Source organism: Borostomias antarcticus, assembly GCF_949987555.1.
Source record: "Borostomias antarcticus genome assembly, chromosome: 10".
Taxonomy (NCBI): domain Eukaryota; kingdom Metazoa; phylum Chordata; class Actinopteri; order Stomiiformes; family Stomiidae; genus Borostomias; species Borostomias antarcticus.
Genome location: NC_140243.1, coordinates 19,732,080 through 19,755,296, shown reverse-complemented (window position 1 = coordinate 19,755,296; position 23,217 = coordinate 19,732,080). Strand labels below are relative to the sequence as shown.

At 45.9% G+C, this 23,217-nt stretch overlaps 2 protein-coding genes across 4 annotated transcripts in view; one reads left to right on the top strand and one right to left on the bottom strand.

The window, feature by feature from the left end:
• Nucleotides 1–5,778, top strand: part of LOC311314247 (neuronal pentraxin-2) — a gene marked incomplete at both ends in the record, with an annotated part of 6,366 nt that extends 588 nt beyond the window's left edge. Inside the window, 5 exons of the mRNA XM_084444584.1 lie at nucleotides 1–108; nucleotides 2,498–2,870; nucleotides 3,521–3,774; nucleotides 4,895–5,074; nucleotides 5,569–5,778. The exon at nucleotides 1–108 is cut by the window's left edge and continues 588 nt beyond it. Coding sequence (XP_084300710.1) covers nucleotides 1–108; nucleotides 2,498–2,870; nucleotides 3,521–3,774; nucleotides 4,895–5,074; nucleotides 5,569–5,778 — 1,125 coding nt within the window. The remainder of the gene's footprint in view (nucleotides 109–2,497; nucleotides 2,871–3,520; nucleotides 3,775–4,894; nucleotides 5,075–5,568) is intronic.
• Nucleotides 5,779–9,539: 3,761 nt separating this feature from the next.
• cyth2 (cytohesin 2) lies at nucleotides 9,540–22,773 on the bottom strand. 3 transcript variants are annotated; one of them, XR_014630629.1, is made up of 12 exons: nucleotides 22,625–22,773; nucleotides 18,707–18,857; nucleotides 17,750–17,816; nucleotides 17,534–17,652; nucleotides 17,233–17,313; nucleotides 16,994–17,106; nucleotides 15,608–15,997; nucleotides 13,948–14,024; nucleotides 13,373–13,444; nucleotides 12,888–13,042; nucleotides 12,458–12,611; nucleotides 9,540–11,155 (listed from the first exon to the last, which is right to left on the bottom strand). XR_014630629.1 is itself a non-coding variant. In XM_084444318.1 (12 exons), exons 1-12 carry the CDS (start codon nucleotides 22,689–22,691, stop codon nucleotides 12,524–12,526), a joined length of 1,251 nt encoding a protein of 416 aa, XP_084300444.1. In that variant the 5' UTR covers nucleotides 22,692–22,773; the 3' UTR covers nucleotides 9,540–12,523. The 3 variants fall into 3 exon arrangements, 2 of the variants coding, with proteins under 2 accessions (XP_084300444.1, XP_084300443.1); XM_084444318.1 differs by having other exon boundaries at nucleotides 9,540–12,611; nucleotides 15,608–15,719; nucleotides 15,849–15,997; XM_084444317.1 differs by having other exon boundaries at nucleotides 9,540–12,611.
• Nucleotides 22,774–23,217: the final 444 nt, after the last annotated feature.

Sequence of the window (23,217 nt, the reverse complement as noted above, 5' to 3'; positions counted from 1 at the left end):
GGCAGCCGGGGGAAGGATAAGCATGCGACACCGGGGGCCGTGACATCATCACCGGAGCAGATGAGCAGGATGCTGGAGACGCTGAAGGACAGGCTGGAGAACCTGCAGGTGAGAGACGGACAAAGGGCGGGCGAGGAAGAGACAGGAGGAGGAGAGAGGGAGAGGAAAGACCAGGGACATAATGAGACAGTCGGGGGACATAGATGGAAACCAGGCCAGGTCCAGCCTGGCTTATGTGCGGGGCTGGCTTGTTTCTGTTCAGGACTGGTAGGAGAGACTACTGCCTCTTGTGGTGCCAACAGAGAAATGCAGGCCAACATTGTCCGAAGTGACGGAGGGAGGGAGTGATAACTGGACAAACTCTATACTAGGTGCACTGGCTTACAGCCACACAAAAAAATACATAGAGATACACAGAGAAACAGAGGGTGTTCGAGATGACTGTGAGGAGGGTTGGGGCGGGGTTAGAGAGAAGACGGCATTTGAGAAACTTACAAGGTCGACAGACGGAGAGACAGACAGGCAGAAGGTGTTTCTGTTGTCATCGGACTGTTTAGTCAAGCAAGTGTCAACAACACGGCTCAGCTCCCGAACCGTTAACACGTCCAAATCATGTAGATCGGCCACATTAGACACCACCCGGGTGCTGGTCTGATTTAGCCTGATTCAAATAAGTATCTCCAGGGTTTTTCCTGGCTCAGAATGGGTCTTTGGGGGGGTGATGCACACATATTTAAAAAAAAAAAAAAAAAGGTTTATACCAGCATATATACACAGGCCTATATTCTTTGCTGATCACGATTACTAGTGGTCCAAACCATGGACAATGCAAGAAAGAGGGATGGGCTGCACTTGAAACAAGCTATCAAACACATTTGGAGAGGATTTGAATTGCTAATTGTAAAAAAAAAAAAAAAAAGTTTTTAGCATTTTGGCTCCGGTGATTTTCCTTTGGCTCTGGCTAAAGTCTCTTAGGGGGAAGCCCCAAAAATTCCTCTATGCAGGAAAAACCCTGATCTCAAGGTGTTGAGGAGGGTAGCGTGTAACAGTGGCCACGGCTGTTGGGGAATAGGAGTGTCCAGTACAGGCCCCTCTGTCTGAGGGCTAGCTGGAGTCTGGGATGTGTCTTCAGGGGCTGGACGTGTCCCTCAGAGTCCGCATGGACATGGACAGCATGAGGTCACTGAACAGCCTGAACAGCTCGACTTGGCGCCAGCTGCATTTTAGCTGATTAACTAACTGATTTGAACCTGTATTGTCTGACTTGATGTTCTTGTTTTTTTTACTGCGGTCACTCTTGGCCAGGGCTCCTTCGCAAGAGATTTCAATCTCAACAGGACCTGGTTAAGTAAATGTTTAAATAAAAAAAATAAATACATAAATCCATTTATCAGTCCATTTCTCCCTCAATTTAGACAAGAGTATACCTCTATCTATCAAACCATCCATCTATCCAGTTATCTAGGCCTATCTATCTTCCTCAAGATATATATACTGTACATCCACCACTGTCTCTCTCCACTGTCTCTCTCCACTGTGTCTCTCAGACCTCCGTGAAAGTGGACAGGTGTCTGGGGCAGTAGGTTTGAGATCAGTGTCAATTATCCTGATCGCCACCGATGGCCTGATAATCAGGACAAGCACCAGGACAAAGCCTGGATTACTAAAGAGAGATAGAGAGAGAGAGAGAGAGAGAGAAGGAGAGAGACATGCACAGAGAGACAGAGAAAGACAGACAGGTTGAACGGTTGACAAGTTGCGGAAGCAGAAACCGTGCTGACACACATCGGCATGGTTCCTGAAAAACTTCCTGTTCCAAAGCTGACCTGAACACTGACCTGATATGTCAACCTCCTTTTGACTTGTAAAGATCCTGCCCATGGCCAGGTCAGGGGATATGAGACGCTAACCCAGCCCAAAACGGCTTGAAAAATGCACTGTTCCTCCCTTCCCGACATAATCAGTGACCTGACCGGACTATGAAGGTGAAAGTGAGGGCAGAGATATATTACTGAACGGGCCTGCCAGGCCCAGGCCCAGGGGCCCAAGAGCTCAGGGGCCCTCATTAAAAAACTGAGCCTCCAAAATTCTGCTGAAAACCTGAAGCAATAGCCTAAACATTCACTTTGAAGACGTCACAAGATAGAAACCATCATGATACCTGTAGTTTTTAAGTGAGTGTTTATAGAACTTCAGAGGGGATGAGTACTCCATGCAATATGGGCCCTTCAGCTCTTTTGGGGAGAAATCCAAAAAGCAAGTCCTCCCCACAGAGTTGAGGTCCCTCAAGTCAAAACCGAGCTGAATAAAGTTGCTTTTATTGTGGGTTTTCTCAAAATTTGAGAAATCATCTGCAAATTGGATGCCGTCTCATTGGACAAATTAAACATTTCGATAAATGAAATGGCCCTTTACGTGTCTGTGCCCAGGTGCCCATCATTTCATAATCCGTCTATGAGTGAGGGTTAACATGTTGTGCTGTCCGTGCCCCCAGCAGTCGAGGAACTTGTCCACCTCCTACTCCAGCTCTCTGAAGGAGCTCCTCCAAAGGAAGATCAACGCTCTGGAGCAGCAGAAGCACCATCGCACCACCGCCGCCCTCAGTGGCCCGGACCACCACCACCACCACGACAACGGAACCCACCACGACGACGGTCACCAAGACGACCACCTCAACAACCGCGAAGATCGCCACGACGATGACGACGACGGCCACCACGAGGACTACGACGATCACGATGACCACAATGACATCAATGAGACCGATAGCCACGATTTCCTCCCGCGGATGGGGGTCCGAGCCCCAGGGCCCCAAGCTGGGCTGCACTCCCACAAACTGGAGTCTGTTCTGAATCACCTGAACCGCCCAGGTAAACAGTCCCTCTGCACCATGACGCACTAAAGCCTAATTTATACTTCATAAAACAGCTCATGTCTCATGGCTCTTGGTTGCCATGGAATGGAAGCTAAAGACAATGCCCAGGCATTCCATTCCATGGCAACCAAGAGCCATGAGACATGAGCTGTTTTATGAAGTATAAATTAGGCTTAAGACACATCCAGATGATTGAAAAACTAATGTTTCTAGTTGCAGGACAGCTACAGTTTCTACACTGATAGAGAGGTAACGGTGTGAAAATTTCATATCACGATTATAGTGACCAAAATTATCATGGTTATCAGTATTATCGCGGTATTGTAAAATGTGCTGAAATTTTTCTACAACTACCGATACACACACTGTAATAATTTCACCAAGTTTTATATTGAAAACCACAAATAAAATTAGCAGCACTATGCACTTCTTTTGCTTTAACATTAAAATAATACCTCTTTGAGACTGTTGCTAGCTTTGGTTGATGCTGGACAGTATTTGCAGTGAGTTTTTCAAAAGCGGGGCAATCAAGCACGGTTTTAATGATAAAATTATCATGATAAATGTAATCAAATTGAATCACAGTTTAGCATTATACCGGTTATCGTTACATCCCTATACACTGACGCTGTGTCTGACCCCCAGGCTCCGGGAGGAAGAAGGCCCAGGGTCCCGATGCCTTCCAGATCAGCTTCCCCATGAGGACCAACTACAAGTACGGGCGGGTGAAGAGGACCCTGGTCCAGGAGATCTTCTCCTTCACCCTGTGTCTGTGGATGAAGGGGGACGCGGGGCCCGGCCTGGGGACCCCCTTCTCCTACTCCGTCCCCGGACAGGCCAACGAGCTGGTGCTCATCGAGTGGGATAACAACCCCATGGAGCTTCTGGTAGATGACCAGGTACACTACATTACATTTACATTACAGTCATTTAGCTCACGCTGTTATCCAAAGCGACTAACAATAATTGCAGTTAAAAAGCCAATGTACTACTACTTGCCAGAACTCACTGCACTCAAGTGCATCTCCTTCCTAAAACAAGTGACTAAGAGCATAATCTAGTGCTGAAGGCAAAGTGCAAGAATAGCAATCTAATATACAATAGGTGCTTAAGAGGGAGGATCGTTGTAGTACTTCTTGAAGAGATGCGTTTTGACCCTGCGACGAAAGATGGGCAGTGACTCTGCTGTCCTGACGTCAGTGGGCAGTTTGTTCCACCACTGCGTATAGGCCTAGTGGTATAACTTAAAACGTCTGGTGATTCCCCTTGATGCCGCATGTGAAAGTGTAGTTGTACAGTGTGACAGTCTAAGGTGTGAAGTGTGACAATGTGTTGTGTGGACTAGAGATGTAACGATATGAAAATTTCACATCACGATTATAGTGATTTCATGGTTATCGGTATTATTGTGGTATTGTTAAAATGTGCTGAAAATGTTCAAGAACTACCGATACACAAATCATTTCACCAAGTTTTATATTGAAATCCACAAATAAAATTAGCAGCACTACGCACTTTTTGGTTTCATAAACTTGGAGACTGTTGCTAACTTTGGTTGTTGCTGGACAGTATTTACAATTTTTCAAAGTCTGGAGTTTTTCAAAGCCTGGCATTCAAACACGGCCTTAATGAGAATTTTATCGTGATAAATGTAATTTGATTTTATCATGGTTTAACATTCTACCGGTTATCGTTACATCCCTAGTGTGGACTGAGTGTGCTGAGCCCTGAGCTGAGTTCTTGGATTCCCCGAGCGTCAGTCTAAGCTGCTTCTCCTGTCAGACCGTATCACGCCACTAAGATGGATAAATATCCTCCTCAACTTCTCTACAGCCAGCGTCAACAAACTATTCTGTTCACACACAGCAGTTAATGTTTGTGTGTGACCTCCATACTGTATCTGCGCTGTAGCTACGAATCAGCAAAACGCTCACTACAACATTTCTGGCTGTGATGTAATGAATCCAAGTCACTCTGTGAAGCTGACCATCTCCCCCCTCCCCCTCCCCCACCCCCCAGGCGGTGACCTTGCCCCTGTCCCTGAGCGACGGGAAGTGGCACCATGTGTGTGTGACGTGGTCGACTCGGGACGGCCAGTGGGAGGCGTACCAGGATGGCATGAAGAGGGGGTCCGGGGAGGACCTCTCTGCCTGGCATCCCATCAGACCTGGGGGGGTCTTCATCCTGGGGCAGGAGCAGGTGAGAGGGGGGGGTCAAATACTGAAGGTAAATAGATTGAGACTCCATAAGTTTCCTTCACCCACTTGAGGTGGTTGAGGTGACGATTGTGACCTCAGAAAGCAAGCTACTAAACTTTGCCATCCAACCTGGTCTCCCTGTTGAGCTGCTTGGCTTGGTTATATAGTTAGTGTGGACCAGCGTGCTATTCCACACACCCACATGCACTCAGTCTTAGACAACTCCATTTGAAACATGTAAAATACTTACTCATGTGACTTTTTACTGTATATATTATCATGCTTTGTAGGATGACCTTGAGTGTCCTGAAAGGCGTCTTTAAATAAAATGTATTATTATCATTATTATTATTATTATTATTATTATTATTATTGTTGTTGTTGTTGCTGTTGCTGTTGCTGTTATTATTATTATTATTATTCATGTATGCACTCAAAAAATCACTCGGTTGGATGATGGAACCCTAACCGGTGTTTGTCCTCGCTCCTCTTCAGGACACGCTGGGAGGTCGTTTTGACTCCACTCAGTCCTTCGTGGGGTCGATGTCCGACCTGCACATGTGGTCGAGCGTCCTGACGGCCAACGACATCTACGGCCTAGCGTCGTGTGGAAGCCACCTTAGCGGTGACGTCTTCGCCTGGTCTGAGACGGCGGTGGAGCTGCACGGAGGGGTCACTAAGTACCCCTTTGACCCCTGTCACTAGGGGCAATGACCCCTGCAGACATGGAGGAAGGTGGAGCGGAGTCTTAAAGATGTTCTAGAGTCTTCATCATCACACCAATGAGCAATTCTAAAAAGGAGGAGTGATTGCTTGACGAGGACGTAATCGAAGCCCCTCTCATGCACAGACTCAAAGTGGTTCATCCCAACAAACCACAGCAGCTGTCTAGGCTTCCTATGGAGCTTGTAAACACATACACAATCTCCTTATGACATCATGACTACTCTCCCTCCTAAACCCCTAAAACACTGCCTTCCTTTGCACTGAGAAGACCTGAGACCTCTTCCGCAAAGACATTTTCATGTAAATCTAATGTTTATATATGTTTGTTAATGCAAGGACTAAATATGATATTAATTTTTGGCTTAGAATTGAACCGTTTGTTGCTAGCGAACCCCTAAAAGTCACTAATTGGATACTATTAAGTGGTTTAGTAGTACAAAATAGGATGATGTCATATATTGTCTATATAAATGAATGGTTAGACTACTGATCTGTAACAGTAACATTTAGCAGACCTGTGAATGTGAATGTTGAATATGGTGACATACTGGTAGGCTTGAATGGGAAGAGAGGTACAGTAGATTCGTTGTAGAGAAGATTGATAACTGGATTCTCTTTGAAATAAGACTCCTTGAAAAATACAGCTACTATACCAAAGATAGAAAGAAAAGTTATACTAATTAATGTTTTGTCCTTTTGTATGTTTTATTTATTTATTACTGTTTTAATTTATATATGTTTACAGTATATACTTACTGTGCAGTATTTTGGTTTGGTTTCTGGGCACTCATTTAACAGAACTTACTGAACTATACAAATGAAGTTTGATTTGAACTGAAGGCCTCAGGTAAGCTGGCCATGGTCATAGACAGCAGACCGCTCACAATTACAGCCTGAGGCAACAGACATGCAAGGTTTCATATATATTTCACATCAGTTTTCAACAACTGATGAGTAATTAATTATAGGGATTTTGATGTCTTCGTTTCTACTATTATTTTAAACTTTATATGTTAGGGAGAAAAAATGTTTGCACACATGTAATACGACAGGTGTGTAGGAGAAAACCAAGGGCCAACAATAATAAAACCAAAAGATCCTGCACATTTTTTGCAGACCTTCTTCAGGTGAACTGGAGGTCTTCACCTGAAGGTCTGCGTACTGAAACGTCCCATTAAAGTTCAGAAGCAGAAGAAGACAGCTTGTGGGAGCTTTTTGCTTTAATTTTCTTTTTGTCTGTTGATGTTCGTTTGAAAGCAAACAAATGCTGAGGTGAAACTCTGCTTTGATGCACATACTTAATAGATGATTAGATGACCTCTTTGTTAATGCTATAGAAATAGTGTGGCTTTGGAAACGTCTCATTCATCTGGCCTTGTTGGTGTCTGATCATATATATAAGCCCAGAAATAGTTTCCTCTTTAGCCAGGACTTCTCCACCTATCCGTGTTCTGTCGGCCATTCCTCCGCCTTGTTCCAGGAAAAGACTTGAACAGTTTGACACTGTTTGTAAATAAATACGTCATGTGACTTGAAACTGTCATGCAGAATCCCGAGATGGATATGGGCTATGTGAGAAGAGCACCCTGATGCACTTGCCTGAGATGTCTACTCTAGTCATCACTGACAGACTTAAAGCCTAATTGATTGACTCATACGGTCTAATCGGTCTCCTAGGGAAATTAATGGGGCAATTGCAGTACCTAATGGTCACCACAAGAGGGAGCGGATATCTATCTATAATTACTTAAGGGGTCTCTAATCCGCCACACTGCAAGTGACACACAATTACACACACGTGAGCTGCGACACGGCACACAACACACACACACGCAACTTCAGGAGGTTGCTGGTGGATTCTGTCCTCTGCTTTTCTCCCATCCAAGCCGTCCTCCTCCAGGGGCAGCCAGGAGCAGTGGGCAGCCTCGTCGGTAGGGCCTGGGGACAAAGTCCAAGTGCTCAGTCCAAGTCCTGGTCAGGGACCAGACAGAACTTCAGGGGGTTGAAACGCACAATCAATTACTGTGCTCCAATGACTCATCTATCCAATAGCACAGTAAAGAAATGGTATCATTATCCACCCCCATCTGACCCTCACACTACCACACACAAGCACTCGTACTCACACACACAGTGCTGCTGCTTAGGCGTGAACTTAGATCCCAGTGAGCCTGAACTCTTGACCCCTCCCCTATCCTTACTGACAGTCTTTTAACCAATCACGTCACAGGGGTAGTCCACCCTACATACATTTTAACCTAGTCCATATAAACCTGGTCCATATATCGGACACCCTACGGAATGCATGTCCTTACGGTTGTGGATGACGAAACGGTGACATGGCCCCTGGATGTGCCTGGATATACAGCCCCGGCGACCCCTCACCCAGGCTCGGGGCAGTAAAAGGAAAGCCCCTCAGCCCAGGCGCGCAGATTAGCTGGGGCAAGGGGGGGCACTCAGATGTGCAAACTGTCTGCAACGCGTCCAAAACATGTATTCTAGAGACTGGGTCGCGACCGGATTGGAGAAATGCACAGAACAGCCTGGCTCCTGCTTGTGTGAGAATTGATCGCTTTGCTGTGCTTATTCCTCATCCAGTGATGGATGGATGGAAAACTTTCAACTGAATGTTCATATTGTTCTGATAATTGTAGGCTATAGCAACATAAGAGTGGCATCTTTGACAGCAACCCAAACATGAGCTAATCCCATAGCTGTAGGCCTACCATTGCTAGCCATGAACGAATTGTTGGATACTGGATATTTGCGGTGCAACGTATCCATTGTCCAGTTGTCAAATCGATTATGCACGCAGTATTATTCTTTTGGTGATTATTCTTTGATATAAATGCAGATAGGCTATATGTGAAGAGGCAATTGCTGGATTCTAATACGCTGTTTATAATGACACATCCCGACATTGAAGCATGAAAGGCGTAGCATACATTCTGTTTTAATAAAGAAATAAAAAGTCTGTAAACTCTGCCTAAAAGCATTTATTTGGTCTCATTTATTATCTTCAGTATTTAATACTTGTGGGCGTTTTCAATCATAATATTGTATTCTTGATACAAGAATGTTGACACTTCATGTAGCATATTTCAGTAGCAGGCTATTCAACACGTTGATTGAATGAAATTAATTAATTAAATATTCATATAGTCTAGGCTTTGAAACATTCGTAGGCCTATGTTTTCTTGCCTTTGTGAATGAATATAGGCCCATAATCTGAGTGTTGCTTAGCTCTGGTCCAGGCAGTCAGGAGCCATTCACCTTTTACTTTTGTCACTGTTTGCAGTATCTACAGGAATTGTTAATATTTAATATTATTTTGTTACTCACAAAGTGAAGACAGTTTTCGAACAATGAAAGACATGAAGTGCAGACATTGCCTAAGAGAAAGGAGGCGCAGTTGAACGGAACTTGATATTGGAAAGAATAAGCATTATTTTGAAATGTTGTGGGTCAATCATGCAGCTCTAACAGAATATGTGCATTCCATTGTTCGTGCAGGGCACGTCTTTTTACCGCTATTATAATCCCTATTTGATGAGGGGGTGGCTGGGACTGACTGCCCTCCCTGATCAAAAAGTCAAACTGCGCGTATGCCTCAGCCCCGAGCCTGGAGGGAGAGGATATACATCAAACCCACACGAAGAAGAGTAACCTTGTCCATCTAAGGCCTGTCTGCTGCCCATGGTGAATTCAAACAGAGCATTCACAAGAACTCCAGAGAATCGTCTCAGTTCACTTTTTATTGTTTCACAAGTTTACTGGCACCGATGTACCGTGGTTTTGTTTTCGCTACATTTAGCACAGATGAGATCCATCTTTACCTCACTGGAAATCAAATAAATAAATACAGAATCCAACAGTAATCCATGAAGAGGCGGTGGTAGGGTAGTGGTAGTCTGTCAGGCGTCTGGCTCGCCAGGTCGGAGACGTGGAGGAAGTGAGGGCCTGGTTACCGTTCTTACGCTTTCCTTGAGCGGTTTTATGTGGAGTTTGAAATCCCAACTATGTTTTGGCAACTTTGCACTTCAAGAATATCCAGATGCCGTAGGCCCATTAAGCATCAGTGTAGTGTAGTATAGCAGGTATGCAGCTGCTATGTTTATACTGTAGGTCAGCTCTCTGCTATGGAAGAGTGTAGGACTCACGGTTAGACAGGAGAAGCTGATAACAGCCTCAGAACTATGAAAGGCCAGTTTCAATACCATTTAACCCTATTCACCAGCATATCGATCAGAGGTGTTTGTCAAGCCATACAATTGCAAACTATTTATAATCTCGACATAGTAGTTGCAGCAAGTAATAATTTATCTGGTGATGTCATTACATTATACAGCAAAACCAATGTGATCACAGCAGTATTGTCCAATCACCACTACATGGTACTAGAGATGGTTAATTGAGCCAATCTACAAGAACAGCAATTGGAGAAAGCCTGTCAAATGTTAAAATTGATAAAGTGCAGAAGACAATAATTCTAGCGCTGCTTTTGCCCTAATTACATTTCTAAAATGTCAATTCAGTAACAAACAAATGCAAATAGTGAAATATCTAGGGGCAGGTCAGGCTTTATGTATTGTTAGACACATCCTTAAATTAATTCAACATGTTTGAATATTTAAACGATCACATAACACTAGAAAGATGTATTAGCGTTCCTTGTCTTGTTGTCTTTTCAAGTTAATCATTTCAAGTCAATTCTGACGGGACGTTTCAGTCATATGAAAACCAGAGGACGTTTCCCAATATCCCGGCAGAAACTGCTTCCTATCCTTCAAGTTCTGAAAGTAACCTGACGCACACCCATTCAGCGTGTTCACTTCTCTGCTCTAGCAAAGAACGGACAACGCTTGGACAGACTGGGATGCGCCCCATGTTTGTGCTTCACTGATCCGGATTCAGTCAAACCCTTAGAAATCAAGGTCCAGTCGAAATCAAATCTCTCATTTGACCCCGACCACTGACAAATATACTTTTCTAAACCAAATGTAAACTTTGAAATCTGCGACCGATTCTCTGATGAACAAGGAACACTAACAGTCCTTCTCAAATGTAGTACAAAGAGGAGTCTGGTCCATCTGAATGTATGGAAGATGCCTCCGTTCCATCTCTGCATGCAGTTCTACAGTAGCTTGTACAAAAAAAAAAGATTTAACAAAAATAAACAATAAATTAAAGCATTACTATGTGCGTTGTAAACAAATATACTAACATGTATTTACAAGAACAAAAACAAAGTATACATTGTAATAAGCTGCCGTTGTAACTTCTTCTTGAAACCCAGTGTGGTGTCCGGTAAAGACCAGGGTTAACAGTTCAGTCTGTATGAGAGTAGTTCTGAGTCCTGTTGAGAAAATGTCACTGCTCATTGATCACAGTTTTGTCGTATGTCTTATCTACAAGCTTTAGGTCCAAATTCACCCGAGGAGGCATGCCATTATATCAAAACGGAAAGGCATTACAACAAGCCACTCTGTGAAAACATGCTATCAAGACATATCTCTACCAATATTGAGCGAAAACAGCCGAATGTAACAGGCGAGGTCCACCCAGTCCTGCTACGACTACTAAGGTCTGCCTTTAGCGCCGCCATTAGGACTGAATGAGGACTGGAGTATTAACACGAAAAAGGCAATGGCCAGTGACATTTCCCACAGGGAGGCTACAGTGTTTAAGCGTGACTTTGATAATGCCGATATAGACGTACTAATTTAGCCATATGAGTACAGTAGAAAACTACGAATGCATCTCAGTAGTTTAAAGGGGCTTCCTATGCATGAACCATGGATCCATAGTAGAGATTGTAATAGAGCGGATTCCTTTATTTTCACAGCCTCCCTGCCTCTAGGGGCAGAGTTCCTTTATCTTTAAGGCCCCCCTCACCCCATCTAGTGGAGCAGTTTAGTACTGCGGTCTCAGCTACTTCAAGCCACAGGAAGTGTCAGGAACTCCCTTTTTCCCAGTGACAACAATGCAAAATGGTTGCGTCTCCAAAGCGGCAACTGTCACGCTCCGTCGTCGGACAACGCTTCGTTTCTGCCCTTTGAGTGGCAATAACACTTCACTGCACCACTACACCCGCTGAGAAAACCTAATATAGGACAGGAGTCACATTGGGCGTAGCAGTACACTACACTGATCCATAGGCGGGTACAATTGATAGTTGTCCTGTATTAAAATCCTGTCCACTTAGGAATAAGCATGGAGGTGGTGTGAAGAGTAAAGGAGGCTTCTTTAGACTATTGAGATGCACCCGATTCCCGTGACAGAAGAAGATGGTGGTCGTGGGTCTATTGGGCCCACTTACTACCCTGAATAAGACATGTATTTTCACAGTTCACTGTCAGGAGGAGGGAGGATGTGTAGTGGGGTTTCTAGTGAGCGCTCTCTCTGTAGTGTGTAGTGGGGTTGTGGTGAGCGCTCTCTCTGTAGTGTGTAGTGGGGTTGTGGTGGACACCTGGAGTAGTGCGGTAGAGTAGCTGGAGTAGTCGTAGATGGATGAGCTGTTCCCTACAGATGAACCTTTGAATGTCTCACACAGGATAGCAAGGGAGACATCAGAGGACGAGAGGAGGGGGGTGAGGGAGGGAGGGATGGATCAATGAAACGAGTGGAACGAGGAAGAGGAGGGGCCAGAGACTCGTACCCCCACGCTGGAATGAGAGAGGGAGAGGGAGGAGTAGAGGAGGAGGAAAGGGCCGACAGGCGGGATCTACGGCTGTTCCTCTTTCTTCTTGAGGGATATGCGTTTCTTCCTGGCCGCGAGCATTTCATAGAAGGGGTCCACACTGACAGCAGAGCTGGGATGGAGAGAGAGAGAGAGATGAAGTTAGTTAATCCATGTTGCGCTCTTGAATGCAAAGCCCACTCATTTGTCTGATTCCACCCTCAAATCTACTTACCTGACCTTCCATGTGTTACAAATCACCCCCCCCCCCAGCAACACACACACAAACCACTCTCGTCTATCATCTTAGCACACCGTCTCCCCCCTATTCTTCTCCCCCTCTACTCGCTCTTGTCCCTCTCTCTCTCCCCCTCCTCCTCCTCCTCCCCTCCTCTCCCCCTCCGCTCACTTGATGCTGTGGATCCACTCGTCCTTCTCCTCCGGGGTGGGGGCGGAGATGCGGTAGACGTTGTGGTTCCCCTCCACCACCCTCCCGTCCGCCTCCGTCTTGCAGGCCTTGATCAGCTGGCCGCGGTTGTTGGGGATGTAGAGCTCGAAGCAGTTCTGGGGGGGGGGGGGGGGGCGGAGCAAGGGGGGTCAGGGACAGGAACACAGAACTCGGAAGTGTGAACACGCTCTTGTCCCTCTTTCTCCGTTCAGACTCAGATTCACACTTGGATATCATCAAATCAAATCAAACTTTATTTGTATAGCCCATTTCATACACAGAGGCAACACAATGCGCTTTACAGAGAGCAATGGGAGGCTGGGCATAGGTCCCACTCCTACATATTCCAGAGGGAAGCAATATGGACGAAATGTACAGAGCTGGGGTGTGTGTGTGTGGGGGGGGGGGGGGGGGGGGGTTGGGCGGGGGGAGGGGAGGGCACTCACAGGTTTCCTGGGGTCCTCAACCTCTCGGATGCTGAGGTTCTCTAGGGGGATGATGCCCCTGGGCTCCTTGTCCTAAACGCACAAAGACACGGCGTCACAAACCAGGGTTACTGCACGACTACTTCAACACAGAGAGACAACATCACACGCGACGGTTGGTGTACGACTTCATCAACAAATGATTTCATATCCTCCCGAGGACTATTAAACTCTTAAACCATCCTTTTACATTACATTAGTCATTTAGCAGACACTTTTATCCAAAGCGACTAACAATAATTGCATTTAACGTAGGAAAAGCCAGTGTACTACTACTCGCCAGAACTCACAAGTGCATCTTCTCTCTAAAACAAGTGACAAAGAGCATAATCTAGCACTGAAGGCAAAGTGCAAGAATACTGTAGCAATCTAAAATACAATACAATAAAATACAATAAGTGCTTAGGAGATACAGTAAGTGCTTAATACAACACTGTAAACGATGGTATGGAATTTCAAAATAGAATAGTAGAATCAAATAGACATTGTCTGATCCTAGAAACGCAGGTGTGCTCATGTGCATCTTAGGGACTTACTGTAGTGTATTCAAAATAGTACAGGCAGTTGTCGGTGAGAATGAACCACCGTCGTTTCCAGGTCTTGACGCGTCCGCCTGAAAGACGAGCACAGAGCACAGCCCCGTTAGGAGGAAGACGAGCACAGAACACAGCCCCGTTAGGAGCGAGCAGGGAGGAGAGGTTAGCGGCGACACGGCCCAACGACATGATATCCTTAACGCGCCAAAACAGACATATATCGCTAACGATAACACGCCAAAACAGGCTCGTGTACATTCAGTTTGGGGCTCTAGCAGAGTCTCTCTACTACAGGTCCGTTCTACTACGGGTCCGTTCTACTACTGGTCCGTTCTGCTACGGGTCCTACTACAGGTCCGTTCTGCTACGGGTCCTACTACAGGTCCGTTCTGCTACGGGTCCGTTCTGCTACGGGTTCTACTATGGGTCCGTTCTGCTACGGGTCCGTTCTACTACAGGTCCGTTCTACTACTGGTCCGTTCTACTACGGGTCCGTTCTACTAAGGGTCCGTTCTACTAAGGGTCCGTTCTGCTACGGGTCCGTTCTACTACGGGTCCGTTCTACTACTGGTCCGTTCTACTACGGGTCCGTTCTACTACGGGTCCGTTCTGCTAAGGGTCCGTTCTGCTAAGGGTCCGTTCTGCTACGGGTCCGTTCTGCTACGGGTCCGTTCTGCTACGGGTCCGTTCTGCTACGGGTCCGTTCTGCTACGGGTCCGTTCTGCTACGGGTCCGTTCTACTACGGGTCCGTTCTACTACTGGTCCGTTCTACTACGGGTCCGTTCTGCTAAGGGTCCGTTCTGCTAAGGGTCCGTTCTGCTACGGGTCCGTTCTGCTACGGGTCCGTTCTACTACGGGTCCGTTCTACTACGGGTCCGTTCTACTACGGGTCCGTTCTACTACAGGTCCGTTCTGTCGGTACGTACCTCCTGGGAAAGAAGCAGCAGGCAGCAGCAGAAGTGGAAATCACAGGGGGAAGCAGAGACAGCAGGGGGCCAGAGGTGTTCGGAAGAGGAGGAGGAGAGGGGGAGAGCAGATGGTTGGTGGAAGGGCGCGCGTGAGAGATAGAGAGAGAGAGGGGGGAGGGGGCGAGAGAGAGGGAGAGGGAGCGAGAGAGAGAGGGGGAGAGAGAGAGAGGGGGGGGGGATATTAGTGACAAACAGATCATAGAACCGGCCATGCAAGAGAAGATGGACGATTCAGAGTGTGAGGCGCCCCCTGGTGGTGGGACTCCCTCTGTAGACTAATGCGGTCTGGGGTCGCCGTTCTGCACGGTGGAGAGCTGAGGCGATGCCACGAGGCGAAGACGCCGCTCGCGTGATCCTGCCTCGTACCACCGCCTGGGCAGCCTGTTACTGTGCACGATGGCGTTCAGCGCCAATCCTCAAAGACGGAAGGAGATCGGGCAACATAGCAGCTCGACGCCTCAGGACGGGACAGACAGAGCACAGAGGAGAACCTACTATGCCACACATTTATCCTTTTCATTTAACAAAACATATATATCTAGCTCCCTCACAACAGAGACACATAATCTTTCTATAACCTCGACATTAAACAAAAAGATTATTTGAGTTAGAAGTGGCGTGGTCAAACGAGGCCACTGGGAACTGCAGTACCACCTCCGGCCACCGGGAGTGACCACCGCCTCCACCTCACCCAGTTTGAGCAGCCAGCCCTCTCTGTCGGGGTTGAAGAAGGTGTGCGTCAGGTCGTTCCCGTCGTCCTCTGGGATTTTAAAGGGCTCGTTCTTGATGCTCTCGTATAGATTCTGGAGAGGACGATAAAAAGGGGAGAGGGTGAGTGAAAAGCTCACACGTGCGCGCACGCACGCACACGCGCACACACACACACACACACACACACACACACACACACACACACACACACACACACAGACCCTAAGCAGATCCTCGGGCAGGTCTCCTCCCTCGTTGATGCCTCTGTTCATGGAGATGAAGCGCTCCACGCCTGGCTTGTCCCTGACGTTGGGGTTGTGGAGGCTGGTGTTCAACATGATGATGGCAAACGACAACACATAGCAGGTGTCTGGAGAGACAGAGAGACAGGCAGAAATAAGCAATGTATTTGACTGTGTGTGTGTGTGTGTGTGCGTTTTTGTGTGTATGCATGTGCGTTTGTGTGTGTGTGTGTGCGTTTTTGTGTGTATGCATGTGCGTTTGTGTGTGTGTGTGTGTGTGTGTGTTAGGCTTGTCATGGTGGTCGGTGTTACTGGTGTTACTCTGTGTTGGGTCATACACCGTGTATTCAGTGTTGTTTTACACCCTCACCATCGTTTGACCTATCTAGTTATTTTCGCATATCAGCGCCTCATCAAACTCAAACACGTGACTGATCTGGGTTTAGAAAAATCGATTAATCGATTCTGAATCAAATTATTCAGAATCGATTCATGAATCCCAAAATCGATCTTTTATTAATGAATGAATGAATAAATGAAGGAATTAATAGTTCATTCATTCATTCAATGATTCATTCATTCATTCATTTTTGGAAATCTGTATCGATACCCAGCCCTAGTATTGATGTGTTGCATAACTTGGCAGTCATGTAATTAAGGTTACAGCTGAAAAAAACAGGTTTTATTAATACTAACCAAATCGATATTGAATCAAATCGAATCGTGATAATCGATTCTGAACCTTGTGAATCGGAATCGAATCGATTCTTGAAATTCAAATCGATACCCAGCCCTACGGGAAAGATTAAAGTAAGCGCTCTTTTATTGTAGGCTAGACAGTGTTACCGATAACACCGGTGTTGTCATATTTATTAGTCTGACTTGGTAAGAAAAACATCCCTAGTGTGTGTGTGTGCGTGTGTGTGCGCGCGTGTGTGTGCGCGCGTGTGTGTGTGCGTGCGTGTGTGTACCAGTGCTCTGGAAGACCCCAGGGTTGCAGTGTGTGTGTGTGTATGTGTGTGTATGTGTGTGTGTGAGTGTGTATGTGTGTGTGCACCAGTGCTCTGGAAGACCCCAGGGTTGCAGTGTGTGTGTACAGTATGTGTGTGTCTGTGTGTGTGCACCAGTGCTCTGGAAGACCCCAGGGTTGCAGTGGCAGTATCTCTGGGCGAAGGCTTCCATCATCCGGTCAATCTTCTGGGCTTCCCCGGGCAGACGGAAACTCCACAGGAACTGTCTACAGGGGTCATACAGGGGTCACATCCGGGTCACCAAAGGACAGGATGTCATCATTCCTTGTTGCGAGACACCGAACAAGGAAGTAGTACGGCGGGAAAGATACATAGACGGCTTAACGGCCTACCTGAGGGCCTGGACCAAGTTGAGGTCAGTGAACTCGTGGAGGTCAACAAATGCCTGCAGCACTTTGAGGTTGAAGTCGTCCCTGCGGAGAGAAAGTGTCTCATCTCTTTTATTGCCTTCACCTGATCATGTTTTGTTTTGATGATGTATTTTATGTAAAGCACCTTTGAGCTGCATTTCATGTCATGAAAGGTGCTATACAAATAAAGTTTATTATTATTACTATCAAGTGAGTGGGGGGGGGGAGAATGAGGGAGGGAGGGAGGGAGAGAGAGAGAGAGAGAGAGAAAAGTGGTACCCACCTCTCTCCTAGGTAGTCTCCAATAGCAGTCTTGTTGAGGCCTTCTCCTTTGTACAGGAACTGGGCGATGTCCTCTGTGGTGTGTCTCAGCAACTCATTCTCCACCAGGAACACTATGCCCTACACACACACACAAACAAACACGGTCAGAAAACACACACACACACGCACAAACACAACAGTCCCCTGGATTTCGTCCAAGTCCCCTCCTCCCTACCTTCTTAGGGTCCATGTTGAACTTCTTCCTTCCCATGGCCACATGCCGGCTCTTCTGCAGGGTTTTACTGCAGGCAGAGAGAGAGAGAGAGAGAGAGAGGATCAGTTCAGAGAGAGAGAGAGAGAGAGAGAGAGAGAGGATCAGTTCAGAGAGAGAGAGAGAGAGAGAGAGAGAGAGAGAGAGAGGATCAGTTCAGAGAGAGAGAGAGAGAATCAGTTCAGAGAGAGAGAGAGAGAGAGGATCAGTTCAGAGAGAGAGAGAGAGAGAGGATCAGTTCAGAGAGAGAGAGGATCAGTTCAGAGAGAGAGAGAGAGAGAGAGAGGATCAGTTCAGAGAGAGAGAGAGAGAGAGGATCAGTTCAGAGAGAGAGAGAGAGAGAGGATCAGTTCAGAGAGAGAGAGAGAGAGAGAGGATCAGTTCAGAGAGAGAGAGAGAGAGAGGATCAGTTCAGAGAGAGAGGATCAGTTCAGAGAGAGAGGATCAGTTCAGAGAGAGAGGATCAGTTCAGAGAGAGAGAGAGAGAGAGAGAGGATCAGTTCAGAGAGAGAGGATCAGTTCAGAGAGAGAGAGAGGATCAGTTCAGAGAGAGAGAGAGAGAGAGAGAGAGGATCAGTTCAGAGAGAGAGAGAGAGAGAGAGAGAGGATCAGTTCAGAGAGAGAGAGAGAGAGAGAGAGAGGATCAGTTCAGAGAGAGAGAGAGAGAGAGAGGATCAGTTCAGAGAGAGAGAATCAGTTCAGAGAGAGAGCGAGAGAGAGGATCAGTTCAGAGAGAGAGAGAGAAGATCAGTTCAGAGCAGATGTGAATGTGTATGAATGAGTGTGTGTGTGTGTGTGTATGAATGTGTGCGTGTGTGTGTGTGTGTGTATGAATGTGTGCGTGTGTGTGTGTATGAATGTGTGCGTGTGCGTGTGTGTGTGTGTGTGTGTATGTGTGTGTGTGTGTGTGTGTGGACCCACCTGCCCTCTGTGCTGGTCTCCAGCCCCTCCACCTCTATGATGGCCTCTCTGAGCTCGTCACGGAGCCTCTGGATCTCCAGCAGCAGCGCCCCCTTCCTGCGCCGAATGTCTTCCAGCTCCGAGCGCTCCTCTGGGCTCAGGTCCACTGGGACTGCGGGGCGGAGCAACCGGCCCGTCAGTGACGCTGCTGGAGGGAGCCTATTTCCCACGGCTAAATTATGGCTGCCGCTGCTTCAGTGTTTTTTTTAACTGCATAGCAATAGGCTACGGCGGCGCGCTCCGCGGAACGAACGCCCTTCGCTCTCTGTCCACGGACGAGCGAATGGAACACTGACAGGATGGTCTTGTCAATCACTCGTGAAGTCATGACAACCGAATAAACAGCGCAAGCATTTTCTCTGAGTCTGCCGACTGGAGCGAGGCTACCTCAGGCAGAGCGCAGCAGGCATGAGAGTCAGAGCAAATGGCTACTGGAGGACAGGAGAACAAGGGAAAAAGGGTAGATAAACACTTAGGTGAAGTTGGTTTCGATATTCGAAAGATATTCGGACACCCAGTCTTAATGTCTTATTTCAGTGACTTCAACTCAGGGTAGAGCCACAATGCAACGGTTTTCACTGCCGGTTAGTAGTCAACGCAAATGGCCAGGGACCATCAATAAATTACACCTTACAAATGTCTTTTTTTCAAGCTCCCATGTCATGAGACCCAGTGACTCCAAATTAGAACAGAATATTATACTGCATTGGAAAAATAGGACACTGCTCCATTTATTGGATTTAAGTACCTATTTCATATTAATACTATAATGGGAAATAAATCTATTTTTTCAATAGCTCCCATTCACCCAAATTGACCCAGAATATTAAACTGCATGGCATATAGGGCCACCCCCCTATATTATATACTTATATACATATGTTCTTAAGTTTGTTTTGCAGTCAAGTGTCATTTTATTCTATATTTTTAAATTGCCGATTGATATTAACACGCGAACACCTGCCAGGGTACAACAAAACCCTGTGCTGAAAGAAATCCAAGAGTAAACAGTGAACTGAATATGGTGCGTTTCTGTTGGTGGCCCACTGGCTCCGCTGTCTGACAGGCCTCCTGTGAGGTCTGATGAAGAGAAGGAGTGAATGGAGAAAGGCTGGGGGGACATAACCTGGCTCAAACCCCTGAATCTGAATTTTCAAAATGCGATTCAGGGTCTGGAAAGGATCTTGTCCAGAGCAATATCCCTGGTTGGAATTCCAACCAGGCCAATCAGTGTCCTCGGAATGTGAGTTCAAATGCTGTGATTGGTTAGGAGATGAACTAATCGCTGAGGGCTCCCTTTTCAGCAACGCTTGGAAAACTACTGCAATGGGAGCCTGTTCAGACTGAATAATGAAGTGAAACGAAATGCAATCCAGTCCCGAGTGTCAGGCTCGGCATGGCGGGATGGGCTAAGTCATTAAAGGAATGTGAGGACTTTGAGGATTAACATGGTTGAATGTGACACTTGCCAGTTGTCTTTAGGCAACAACATAATTAATTACTCAGTAATCTAAATGTGTTTTAAAAACACATGTTTCCAAGCCTAATTTTTCCACTATAAAAGCTCACCCAAACTGTCACTGTGTGGTAATGACAACTGTCAATCCGCTATAATTGACCGACCGTAGCCCCACTTTCCACACATTGATGTTTGTTGTTACCATAGCTACTATGACTACACTCATCTTGGAAGACAGAATTTTCACAAGCTAGCTAGCTTAGCATAGCAAGTATTGAAAGCTAAGGTAAGGACGCTGACTTCTCCAGTAATAATTTTTGCTACTGTAGCTAGCTCACCAAGATAAAAGCACAACTACTGTAGGCCTATAATGTCCTTATGAACTCAAACTAGCAATCTGTTATCGATAACATCACCTTGCGCCCCGGGCTGATGTAACAGTTGGTTGGGGGGCGCATTATAAATAAAAATAACATAACATAACATTATGAAAGCAAACTAATTAAATAACCAGAAATAAAAAAGCCCTTAAAGGCACTAACTTAAGCGAACCTAACATTAGTCAAATATCTGTATTGTCTTGCCTTTATGCCAGTGGAGTGGTTGAAATAAGATGATACATTTAACACCCCTACTTCTTCAAAACCAAAAAGCTGACATATTCAATACAGTACTTTCATCGTGTTACTTTATCAGGGGTGCAGACTTGTCACCTTTAGGTGAAAAGAGCTGTTTTTAATACAAAATATGTCATTTGTTTGATCTGTGTATGTATGGGTTTGCATGTTTGTCACCTTTTTCACCTGTGATCGGTTTGCACCTCTGTTTATGCCCTCTTGTGCAAATAGCATCTAAAAACCTAGAAAGAGTGCCCAACTGCCATGTTAATCCTTTAAACAATAAAGAATGCGCAGATGAAAGAGAGACTAGGGAGGGACCGGAGCTTGCTAAGTATGTGTGTGTTCGCAAGATTGCTTTGAATTCTCAGATCTAAATTTAGGCTACTACACCGAGACAAAAGCCTCTTCCTCTACAGGAATGGTCACATCAATCAATGCCACTCCATATGCCAACTATTGTTTCATTACTTTTTAAACTCTGCCTGGTTCCTGTTTGCTTCGCTCGCTGACCTGTGCCTAATGCATCCATTTTGCTTGTGTGCTGAAATGGAAAGTTAAGTAGACAATCAGACCGTTTGCTGGAGCACTCAGCCTATTCACTAGATGGAAGTTCATTGTGATCCTTTCTACTAAAGAATCCAGAAAAAGAACATGTCTGGCAGTGTATGTACACCAGACAGATCAAGGAAAAAGAACTAGACCTAGTAGACCAAAGATACTTGGGGAGAAAAGCAAGTTTGGAGTTAATCAGCTGGAACATTCTGGCTACAGGGCCCAGCTTTGACACACTCACAGAAATCCTGACATTCTAAGATGGGATGAACTTGACTGAGCTCATTGGAGGTGGACTGGGTGGAGGTGAAAGGTATGGTATTGATCCATGAAGGAGAGTTATTGGACAAACTGTTGGGGCGCTGGACTATGCAAACACATTTTTAGCACAGTTAGCACTAATTAACCACGATGATCAATGGCTCCTGTCGGGCATATTCAAAGTCATTAAGTGTTCTAGCTCCCTCAAAAAGGTAGAGGTAGGTATACACAAAATAAAGGTTACCTATAATATCTACCATTCAGGAGTAATGGCCACCATGCAAATGATCAGGCTCTCAAATTACCTTCCCAAGTATAATAATTTTGACACGCAGGTAACCTGACACAGTTCATCACAAGCTCCCCAGCAGGTTTCGACTGCACTTCCACAACAACCCCGCCCACTGATGGGAAGGGAATAAATGGCTAATTGTTAGGTTTCCTGACAGTCAGGCCAGGGGTAAGGAGGTTAACTAGCTACATAATATTAACGTTTTAACGTCAGGAGCTGGCTGTCGCACGGCCATCATGTTACCCTCAACCATAGCACACTAATAGCAATAGCATCGAGCAAACCTGAAGATATGTATGCTACTAAATGTTAGCTCACGTTACTGGCGTAGCTCGTTATGTTCCGTGGTCCAGCAGAGAGAACACTGGACATTTGAGATAAGTTGCAAGCTAGCAGAAGGGGCTATGGGACAATGGACAGGGCAGCTGGCTGGCTAGCTACTATAACGCTAACGTTACACCGTTTCTTGACCTAAATATGTGCTGACCGATTCATTATGATGCGAAATACTAGATAATAGTTATCTAGTTACCTAACGTCTGTTGGCCTAACAGCTATGTCTCTAGGTTAGTTATATTCCACTAGCAGTAGGAAGGGGGAGGATGTTGTTGCAGCTAGCTGCACCTAACGGTTACTACAGAGACGACATGATCAGAGCTAACGTTGGCTAGCACACACTAGCTACAAATACTCACTGTAGTCCAGGTCATCCATTTTTGGCGCTTTGCTTTTAGGCATCAATATTTCAGAGTCGACTGTCATTCAATTACCGCAAATATAATGGATATATAAAGAAATATATCCTCAAAAATAAAATGAAATAAATAAACAAGCCTGCGTTCCGAAACCTGAGGTTCAGACAAAGGGGATGGTAGTAGTACAGGAAGTGACGCATACTTTTTGTTTGGCAAGTAAAAAACAAGTCCTTTAGTAGCAGCCATGTTGGTAAGGATCGACTGGGCGTGTCTCTCTTAATTAATGCTGTAGGCTACTGATAACATCTTTGGACTACCCAGGGTCTCTTTACTGCGTAAAACCGCAGACGAGAACCTCTAGGTCAAATCCTGAAAGACAGAGGCGTGACTAGTAGGTTCTAGTCTTTTGAGAACATATTTTATTAAAATGTGAGGAGGAATAATATGTGAAATAAAACCCCCAAATAACAGATAGAATCAATGTATCCTAAGAAATTAGGACCTGCTGAAACAGAGCTGCATGCGTTTCAGAGGAAGGGAAGCAGATATCCAAAGGAAGAGGCCAATGCTTGTTTCAAAGAGTAGAGAGGAAG

Excerpts from the sequence above, each read along its gene's own strand:
- cyth2 (XM_084444317.1), bottom strand. The coding sequence starts at position 22,691 with ATGACAGTCGACTCTGAAATATTGATGCCTAAAAGCAAAGCGCCAAAA. Across the intron at positions 17,653-17,749 it reads TCAACATGGACCCTAAGAAG|GGCATAGTGTTCCTGGTGGA; the intron begins GTAGGGAGGAGG and ends GTGTGTGTGTAG. Across the intron at positions 13,445-13,947 it reads ACTATTTTGAATACACTACA|GACAAGGAGCCCAGGGGCAT; the intron begins GTAAGTCCCTAA and ends TTGTGCGTTTAG.